The 10,765-nt window shown below is 49.0% G+C and overlaps 1 protein-coding gene across 1 annotated transcript in view; it reads right to left on the minus strand.

The window, feature by feature from the left end:
- The window catches only part of SLC7A14 (solute carrier family 7, member 14), a 16,115-nt gene that overhangs the window by 675 nt on the left and 4,675 nt on the right, over positions 1–10,765 (minus strand). The window contains exons 2-6 of the mRNA XM_010137585.1: positions 8,437–8,673; positions 7,511–7,728; positions 5,435–5,581; positions 3,622–3,830; positions 2,198–3,075 (exon numbers count right to left, since the gene is read on the minus strand). Coding sequence (XP_010135887.1) covers positions 2,198–3,075; positions 3,622–3,830; positions 5,435–5,581; positions 7,511–7,728; positions 8,437–8,673 — 1,689 coding nt within the window. The remainder of the gene's footprint in view (positions 1–2,197; positions 3,076–3,621; positions 3,831–5,434; positions 5,582–7,510; positions 7,729–8,436; positions 8,674–10,765) is intronic.

Genomic DNA, 10,765 nt, shown 5'->3' on the forward strand with positions numbered 1-10,765 from the left:
GAGTAGATGTAGCCATATTTCTTAAGCTAGTGTATGTTGTGGTTGATGTCTGCTCTTCGAAGCTGTCCAGTTTGTGTTTTCGGGCTGCCAGCTGTGACCCGAGGGCTCCATGGTTTAATTATCAGGCCAGGATCACTGCTGGCCACGTGATTGTGCCATCTGCAGCTTCGGTGGGACAGCAGCTCCCAGCAGGCAGACGTGTGGAGGCTCCCAAGTGCCAACAACCCATGTCTTCACCCTGTTATCCTCCCAGCTACTCTTTCCTCGTACTGTCAGTCTCTCTCCTGCTGGTGCTCACAGCCACGTGTGCCCCAGGGTTATCAGGACGGGTGTATTTGGTGTTAAAACAGGTCTGAAATCCTGTCCTCCTCCCCTCAGGAGGTTCATTTAATCTTCTCCCTCTAGCCCTTCCTGATCTCACCTTCCTGCACCAATGCTTATCCCAGAAGCAAATGTATCTGGAGATCTAAATTTGAGTGGATCCAGACACAAGCATGAAGAAACCCAGACTTTTCCATGCTTGTGCCTGGATCCACTCTCCACATGCTGTGAGCTGGCCGTGAGGGACTGCTTGTGAGGTTAAACCCAGAGACTGTGTGACAGCACCACACATCTCTTCTGGAAAAACAGATGGGATGTGCCTCTCTCAACAGACCAGCAGCTGTGGGTGAGGCTGGTGGAGTCCATCACACCTTAATGGAGTGGCTTAACTGACTTGTTGCCATTGCTGGCAGCTGAAGAAATGTTTGATGTACCCACGGGGGAAGTATTTAATCACAGCGGATTAAATTGATGCTCTGGAGTCATCTTTGCTTCCAGGTAGAAGGGCTTTCCCTGGATTTGCCACTTCACCTATTGCCTTTGAGGGCCAAAAAAGCACAGAACCTGCCTTTTCCAGCCCAAGGAGTGCACGTGGTGGCTGCCCAACAGCTCAGCTTGGGGTTAGGGGACTCTCAGAGATGGAGCTTTGCTGTGGGATCTCAGTCATGCAGAACTGACTCAGGATAATGGCAGTCCACACCCCAGAGCTAAAGGGGGAATGGCAAAATGGAGCAGAAACGTGGTAGCAGCTTCTGCCCAAAGCGGGGTAGAGAAACTGCTCTAAACTCGCTGAGACACCAGATGGAGATCCAAAGTCTGTTCGCGTCACCTCCTGGCTCTGCCAACTGAGCTCAAACATCTACAAAATTCAGGAGGCATCTGAGAAAACCATGAAGGCTGGTGACCCCAGTGTAGTGGCCTGTGCCTGCCCACCCCTCCTCCAGGAGAGCTGACTTCTGCTGACTATGACTTTGCATCAATCCTCACTCACAGAAACCTTGTTCCCAAAGAGAAGGGCGGCTCATGGGGTACTTGGGATGGTCTTTTTGGGTGCTGGCACCATGCTCAGGGTCTGGTGTTTGCAACCGGGGCTCCCGTGGGCTGCTGCAATATATATGTTAACCCATAGGGTTATTATTTCTCTGTAGGGAGTCCCTGGCTTTCATCTTGTCTTGTTGCTTCATTCTCTATAGCCCAGTCTTGGGACCCTTCAGGAGGAGCTATGAGAGCTGCTCTTTCTCTCTTGGGTTTGTGGAGTAAGTGGGTTGCAATGTAAAACAAGGGAAACCAGGGACATGCCAGGCTCCTGGCTATGTGCCAGGAATCCTAAATTTGGCAAAAAAGGTCCACAACAGAATCTGTGAGTGCCAAGACCCTCCTGCCACAAAGTTAAGGACTTGACAAGGAGGAGATAGAGCCCACAGATCCCTTGGCTCTGTCTCTCCCAGGGCTGTTGGGGTTGGGCAGCTCTGGAAACTCAGTGCTGAGCTTCTGGTGTGGGCTGCTGAAAAACTCAAGTGGGTGAAACAGCAAGAAAACAGGCAGATTTCTGTAGGAAACCTGCTGGCAAGGCAATTTCCAGAAGCCATCTACTTTGCCTCAAAGGGCTCATCAAAATAGTCACCTTTGCATGGAGCAGTTTACTTTCATCAAACTGACACTTTCTGGAGGTGTAGTTTTCCATTTCGCTGTGGTTCAGGGACTTGATTAACCAAGGTTTCTAAGACCTTCAGGATGACAAGGGACAAATGCAAAGGACTGGGTATGTCCCAGCTGAAGAAGCATCACCCTAAGCATTCTAATTAGCTAGTAATTATTAGCATCCTTTTAAAAGAGTGTCAGTTAAAAAATTAAAATAAATTAATCTGGGACTCACCCACGAAACACCAGACGGCAAATCGGATCCACGTGACAGTGGAGAGCTTCAGCATGAGATAGATATTCACCAGCATAGCAAAGGCAGGGACGAAGGGCAGGCAAGGTGCCATGTAGGGCAGCTTCTTGGGATTTTCTGGTTGCTGCAAGATCACAAACACCAGCACAACGATGAGCAGGATCATCAGTACGACGAGGAGGACAGCCCACCAGCTCTGCTCGTAGATGTAGTCTGATCCGAAAATGATGAAGGAGCAGAAGATGAACATCAAGACAAAGAGCAGGAGCACGCAAGTGGTGACCGTGTGGCCAGTGGCGGCCGTGGGACGGTCCATTTTCCCCGGTAGTCCAAGGTGGATCCTCATCGTGTAGTAGCGAGGGCCAATCAACTTCTTCAGCTTGATGAGGTAGATGTTCTCAGACTCATCTGCCTCTATCCCTGAGGTCATGTCAACTGTGCCATAATTGGGGTGATTCACGTTATAGGCAGATTTATCAGATTTCCCAATTAGCATCTCGTTATCCCCCAGCGACGGCAGATTTTTTGCCCCGCACGTGTTGGTCAGTGGGCCAGCAAACTCTTCTCCTTCACTCCCCGGGGAGCAAGCTTCCTTCTCGCAGTCGGCCAGGATGCCCTCCTTCTTCTTGGTGTGCTCCTCGGAGAGGAATTTGACGAAGCCATCAATGTCGCTCTCAGGCTGGTATCGGAGCAGCAGGACACAGACAGACACCAATGTGTAGGCAAGCAGTGTGCCGATGGACATCATTTCTATCAGGTCCCTCAGACTGACCAGCAAGGAGAGCAGCGCTGCGAGGAACCCAGAGACGATACAAGCCACTACAGGAGTTTCCGTGTAAGAACTGACGTGGGACAAAAATCTGGAGTGCGAAATGGTTGCAGAATGTTAAAATCACAGATGGCAGCGGTTCCCTGTCGCAATAACTCTTAGGTGGCTGGAGGGGCCATGCTCAGAGCTGTGATCCCTTCAGCCCTCATTGTTTTTTGGTGCTTAGACACCTGGGGACTGGAAATACTGCTGAGACTGGATCTGGAGTTAGAGCTAGGTCTAACCAACTCTGAAACGGGCACTTGGACACTCGCAAGTTAAGTGCCAGGATTTCATGCATATAAGCTGCTCTCCTTTGCCAGTAACTCTTGAATTAAATCTCGTCCTCCCATAAGCTACATCTCTGTGTTCCAGCACAAAACGAGAAACTTCTGCATAGATCTCTCTGAATTTTTTCCCCTCAGGATTTTGCTTTGGTGTGTGTCCTGCCCCACAAGCACCGAATCTGTGCATGCCTGCTGCTCCCAGGTGATGGCACTGGGCTGTCAGGATGCAGGAAAGTCCCCATCCCTCCCAGCACACTTACCCTCCGGGACCCAAGGGGGAAAAATTAAATGCCAGCGTGGGCATGACTGACCTGAAGAGCAGCCCGTCGCCAGCCATGGCGTAAATTACTCTTGGCATTGGGAAGAGGGAGCCCAGCAGGCTGACGGTCAGGCCAGCCACGGACCCGATGGCAACAACAAACTTGGCTGCGTAGAAACCACGGGCCACAAACATTTCCATCAGCGGGGACTCAGTGTCGATGGCATCATATGGCACCATCAGCGTGAGGATGATGCTCACCTGCGGAAGGTGAGAGGAACAGGACATGGATGTCAGCTGGGAACTCGCAGGGCAGGGGTGTTGTTTCCCAAGGGTGGAAAGCCAAAAATGTCAAGTCTGACTGGGATTGTATCTCCCTGTGGAGGGGTTGTAGAACGTTATCGATAAGCCCTCCAAAGCAGCAAGGTGACACCTTGAACCTTGCTCCAGTGGTGATGCAGGAGGCTGGTGGGACTCAGTGGGGTCAATAACACGCACATTGGCCACGTTCTTGTGTGGGGACTGTGTTGCCTGAGTCATGCGCTCCCCATGGAATGGACCCAAACCCCAAGATGGTATTGCTTGGGGCAACACTCTGACCCTATCTGAGCTACAGAGAAACTGGTTTTGAGGGAAGCCCACCACGCCGCAGGAGACACAGGGGGTGAGTTTCTTGGAAACAATCAGAACAATATTTTTTTTCTCATTCATGACTCAGTTTTGCTCTTCTACAGGAAAACCTCCGAGCACAGATATGCACTTTTTGGGGTGCAGAGCAGCTGGGTATCTCTTACATGGTCATCCCTGCCCATCCTCCCCCTCACTTGGACCCCGTCCCATATCTCCAGAGGAGGCAGTGCTGCTTTGGCCCAAAACACGGAATGCTTCTGCTCTTTCCACTTTGCTGCACTTTTGGATGCAAAAATAGCTGTGGGTGGGGACATGATGTGAGATAAAAATGGTGCCACCATCTCCCTGCAGCCAGCAGAGGGATCTGCGGGACAAACTGGGATGGGTCTGTCCTGCAGCAGGACACTGTGGTGACACAGTAACAGAGCTGATGGCTCAGTTTCTGGGTTCCCACTGAAGAAAGGGCCCTTGTGGAGGGTCAGGCTGGAACTCCAGCTCATGGAGAGAGGTGCCACACAGATGCCCAGAAGGGACACAATAGATAAGTGGGCTTTTGGGGTTGTTTGGCTTTTGGTTTGGGTTTGGTTTTGTGGGTTTTTTAGTGTGTCCAGCAGGTCAGGGGAGGTGATCCTGCCCCTCTGCTCCACTCTGATGAGACCTCCCTGCAGCGCTGGGTCCAGCTCTGGAAAGACATGGACTTGTTGGAACGTGGCCAGAGGAGGCCACAGAAATGATGTGAGGGGTGGAACCCCTCTGCTGTGAGGACAGGGGAGAGAGTTGGGGTTGTTCAGCCTGGAGAAGAGAAGGCTTCAGGGAGACCTTGTAGCAGCCTTCCAGTACTAAAGGGGACTACAGGAAAGATGGGGACAGTCTTTTCATCAGGGGCTTTTGTGACAGCACAAGGTGTAATGGTTTTAAACAGAAAGAGGGAAATTCAGATTAGATATAAGGAAGAATTTTTTTTTTACTGTGAAAGTGGTGAGACACTGGCACAGGGTTGCCCCGAGAGGTGGGAGAAGCCCCATCCCTGGAAACATTCCGGGTTACGTTGGACCTTGGAGCTCTGAGCCACCTGCTCTAGTCGCAGATGTCTCTACTCCCTGCAGGAGGGTTGGATTGGATGAGTTTTAAAGGTCCCTTCCAACCCAGAGCAGTCTGTGATTTGATGATTCTATGATATCTGTATGCACACATATGTATTTATGTACTTTTAGGTACGTATAGCTAGTACTTACGGATACATAGGCTGTCAAGCACGTGACGAGCGAGGCCGTGATGGCATAGGGGATGGAGGTGTTGGGATTCTTCGCTTCTTCTCCTGTGGTAGCAATGATGTCAAAGCCGATGAAGGCATAGAAACAGGTTGCAGCCCCTTTGAGCACCTGTGTGGAGGAGCAAGCATCTGGGTGTCAGGAGGGAGGCTGGCACCCAGCCAGGGAGAAGGAACAGAGCAAAAACGAGGGAGCCCCGTTTTGCCTTGCCTGAACTAAGGGGTGAGTGGGGACAGATCAGGGGGTGCACATACAGAGCTGGGCATTCCCATCAGGGGACTGATCCTGGGAGCACCCACAACCTAGGAGCTGGTCTAGGGAAAAGATCTCAACACGAGACCCAAATCGCTGGAGGCATCTGCAGCTCACTCTTCGTGCACCATGAACCCGTGCCCACAAAGCGCCCGAGTCTGCTGGGAGATCCTGGCAGCAGCAGAGGAGACAATTAACCAATTTCAGGTTTGCTTTCACAATCCTCCACCCCAAATCCGTTTATATTAGCAGGGATTTGGAGCGTGTTTACATGTTCCATCCTAGCAAGATGTCTCAAGTGGCAGCAAGATCCACCAGCAGAGGAAGCAGAGGAGAGCAGCAACATCAGATGTGCGCAGCTTTCTAAACAACCCCTGTTTTGCTTGGAAGCTGCAGACAGGTCGGGAGCACACGTTGGAGCACTTGGATGGGGAGTTATTTGTACTGTTTGGTTATTTTTTTATGTGATTTTGAAAAATATACAATATTAGCAAGGACATTTATAGGATTGGAACACTGAAGCGGGCTGAAGACCGTGGCTGTGAGTGAGCTAACGGGCAGTTGTAACACCCTCACTACATCTAATTATCTTGGTGCCATGTGTCCTTCACAGCCCTGTCATCTCAGCTGTTTAGTGATGGAGAGCACAGTAAACTCACCTCTTCCAGGGGACTACCTGAAATTACCTTTTTAAAGCATCCCCTGTGCTCCTGAGGATCTCATGCTCATGCTGGGGTGGATTTACTTTTACAAACATTTTGGGGACAACCAGCCAGCTGAAAATGGTGGGAAGATCCTATCAATTTTGGTGTGGTTTGGATAAGTATCTCCTAAAACTTAATTTTTTTGGCAGGAGGTCTTTGTTGAGCTGATTTGCTCCAAATCAGCTATTTTCTATTTTCTGTTTTTCATTCCTGTTGTATGGCATAAAAAGCCAAGCACAATCCAAAGCTAAATATGACTTCTGCTCTCAAATGGGCCTTGGTGCTCTTCTCCTCACCGTTGCTCTCTGGCAGAGAGGTATCAATTTACTGAAGGGAGGTGCAGGGACCGTATGGCAGCTTGGGACCATTTCAATAATCAAGATTCTTGGTTTACTTTACTTTCTTGCTTATTTTTCTGAACAAAACCCTGATGGAGTCGAGCTGTGTAAATCTGAGAAATTATCTTGGGGTTAGGCCAGCTGAGATATTTTCAGTCTCTGTTCATCCTTGGATAAAAACCAGTGCAAGCAAGCTAAAAAAGCCAAATATGTCCAAATTCTCAGTAAGCTTTGAGGGAACATCCATAAAATAAGTACTGGCAGGTGGCATTATGAAGTGCTCGAAACAAATGCTTGAGAACATTGTTGTTGAAAACCAGCCAGCGCAAGTATCTTTCCTTCTGCAGAGGTTAAGCCAGCTCCTCCTGAGTGTCCTGTCTCAGACGGCCACTGCGTTCTGCTCCATCGCCTGGCAATTAGTGGCATTTCCTAGTGTACGCTTTCATGTGTAGTTTGATTCTCCGGAAGGACATTTTGAAAAGGTTCTGGGCTTATTCTAAGAGGTGGCAGGAGATACGGGTAAAGCATTGCCCTACGCCTGGGGTTTGGCAGTGTGAGGAGGTCTGGATCCAAGCCTGCCATGGTGTAAGTTGGAGGTCCCTGGCCAAAGCGCAGGTGGGTTTGGCAGAGTTGAGGTTTGGAGAGCACTGGAAGTAGGGTACACATACCATGAGCAAACCTGAGTGTGTGGCGGGTGGGTGGCACTGCTTAGGTGCTGTGTGTCCCTCTGTGCACCCAGAACTTACCCCTGGCCATCCAAACGGCAAGAACTGCCCTTCAGACCAGTTGTCACCTTTGACATAGAGGAGACCAGCAATCATGATGAAGATCCAGACTGCCAGGTTGATGACGTTGAGCACGTTGTTCAGCCCCACCGAGTTCTTCACCCCCATGGCAACGATGATGGTGACAATGACAGCAATGACCAGAGCAAGAAGGTCAGGGTATGACTCCTCTCCTTTCCCTGGGTAAGAGAAAAGAGGTGTGTAACTCTCCAGCCATAGCTGTGGACAGCATCTCCAGAAACTCGGTAGGAGCTTTTTCAAACGTTCTTCAGACCCTGAGGCTTTGCAGAACTCCTTGGTCTCATTGCAAAGGTGGTCTCCAGATGCCCCTGCTGGCTAAAGTTATTCTATTAAGGTGATAAGATTGATGCCTCCAGTCCCAGTTTGCATATGTGTATCTACCAAGCACTAATTAAAAATCAATCAAACGCTAAGTTTTCATGACATGGGTACAGGACAGCCAGCTGTTCGACTTACTGGTAGGACCCGTGGACTGCTGCTGGAAATGCTGGTCCTACAGGACCATCGCAGCCCTGATTTGACATGGCAGGGCTGCAGACACCAGCTTGTACTTTCTAACAAGGCTCTGCGTATGCCTTAACAGGACTGAGTAGGTGAAGTGCTCCTGCGCTGCCATTAGCCCCCTGACACTTGACTAATTCTTCTGGGTGCTTTTTCTGCTAAATGCCAGCTCATCCTGAAGGGGCTCAAAGCATCATGCATCCCATCCCCCTGAATCTGTGAACCACACTACAGAGGCAAAGTACCAGAGGCAGACAGATGGTGAATAATGAATGAACCCTAATATCCATGTCTGACTTCTGACGAGCTTCCAATTACTCTTCAGGCCCTAATTAATGAAGGTGGCTATGCGCGGCACGACGCACCTAAGCCGTTCAACGTCCCGACGCTGTTGATCATCCAGCGGCTGATGCTGTGGTTGGCCAGAGAGTCGAACATGCTGCTGAGGGCGCTGGCGCCCGCTGCTGTGCCGATCAGGTACTCCAGGATGAGGTTCCAGCCGATGAAGAATGCCACGAACTCCCCCACTGTCACGTAGCTGTAGGTGTAGGCAGAGCCCGTGGTCTTGGGGACTCGCACTCCAAACTCAGCGTAACAAACACCTGTTTAGAGAAATATGAAGCGACATAAGGAAAATAGGCTTAGAAAAGAAAAAGTAAAATTCCATTGGTCTCACCTGCCTGGAGGTGCCAGGAGGTGTCAGCATCAGAAACCCATGTGATGCCGTCCTTGGAGCCCTGTTTCCCTGCAGTGGCTTCGATGGTGATGGATACCTCTTCTTCCCCATCCAACAGTGACACCAGAATATGATTTTTGACATTTTTCTTGGGATTTTATTGAATGTTTTATTTGTAGTATCAGTATTCTGACTAACTCCCAGTGCATTTGGCTGCAGAAACTATCGCAGACCTGGGGTTTACCAGGGAGAGGTGGTAACAAGGAGACCTGCCAGAGGATAGTGTCTGGGTTTCTTCACAGCTCTCTTGGGCTCAGGGAGGTCATTGATGGTTTTATTTGTTGCATGGAATCCTGGACCGGTGTTGCCTGGCCTCATCCTGGAGCAAGATGCCACAAGAGGGCTCACAGAAGGCTACACCTCTCCCTGCCCCAACCGCGCCATCTCCAAACACCTATCTTGGGTTATTGCTATGCAATATCCGGGCACGAGCACTGTCCTCATCACCCCTGCTCTCACTCGTACCCACACAAGAGGAGTTTGGAGCCATCTTACACAGAGAACATAAGTTACTTTAACACTTAAAAATGTTGCATGTAAGTCTCATTCGGAAGAACGGTTGTAAAACTGACTTCGTGGAAGAAAAGCCAAGCAAAAAGAAGTATTTAACTGGAACTGTTTGGGAGGAGATTTCGGTGGACTTTAACACTTCCCAAACTCCTCGTGTACGTGCTATGTCAGGATACTTTTCAATACAAACGCGACCCTGCTGTCTTAAAACAACCGTTAGCTTTTATTTAAAAGGAATGGATGGACTTAGTCATAAATTCCCCCAATATTAGCCAGAAGAAGCGCTGGAAGGGCGCAGTGCATCCTGTGTGTTTAACTCTGGCTAAGCCCCTTCCCTGAAGACCCCGGTTCAGCTCGTAGGGGCTAATGGGTTAGGGCCGTTAATATCATTGTGTAAACATGTAGTAATTACTGAGTTCTTTATTAACTACTACTGTCTATTTAGAAGATAATAATTGCTTCAGACGTGCAATCCGGTCAGTATAGAGAGGGGAATGAATAATTTATAAACCTCTTACTCTAAGTGCAGCTTTTACACAGTGCAAACATAACTATTGAATCCCCCAGCTGAATTTGGTGCTGCTTCTCATTCTCGGCCTTGGAGGATTTTTATATCCCATTCCATGTCTAACTTGCATGCGCAATGCTGGCAGCACTTTGCCATGGGACTCCTCAAAACTTGATTTCCGTACAGCAGGCCCAGATGCAGGAGCAGCAAGATGTCCCCATCATCCAGCCCTACGGACAGGCATTAGTCAAAGCTGATGAAAAATGCATGTGCTCAGCAAAGGTGAGACATTCACCAATAATGACAGGCCTGAATGATTTATGAAAGAGGTGGGTTGATGGGGACAAGTCTCCAGTTTCTTTATTTGATGGCCTTAAAATCATATAATCTTTCTTGAAGGCAGCTCTACTTTTTGTCCATGACAAGATAAGGCTTGAAGAGGATTGTTGTTGACACAGAACGATAACGACACAGGCATTAATACGTATAAAACGTTTGAGTTATTCTTTGAGGAGCCCGGAATAGAAGAGTCCTCTTCCACCATGCGTTGAATACAGCAACACGTTGTGGATATCTGCATTCGGTATCAGCATATATCATGAAAATAAACTGCTTTTTTATCATAGCATGCAGTATCCAGCCTGGAGGGGCATGAGATGTGAGATCTGCCATCCATCCCTGACTGCTGCTGGCTGTAGCTGGTGGCATTAATTGAATCACTTCACTTCGCGGTGCTGCGAGTTCTCCATCAGAAACAGGGTTCACAGCACTTCCCTCTCTGCTTAGAAAGGAAGATAATGTCATCATTTATTAGGGTCATAATTTATTATGATATTTATGGATGTCATAATTCATTAGATTTTGTCTGGGTGCAGATAATATCATCATTTATTACGGTGCAGATTTTCTCTCACTGCATCAGTAGTGTATTGTTATTATT

Source organism: Buceros rhinoceros, unplaced genomic scaffold, assembly GCF_000710305.1.
Source record: "Buceros rhinoceros silvestris isolate BGI_N320 unplaced genomic scaffold, ASM71030v1 scaffold14676, whole genome shotgun sequence".
NCBI lineage: Eukaryota > Metazoa > Chordata > Aves > Bucerotiformes > Bucerotidae > Buceros > Buceros rhinoceros.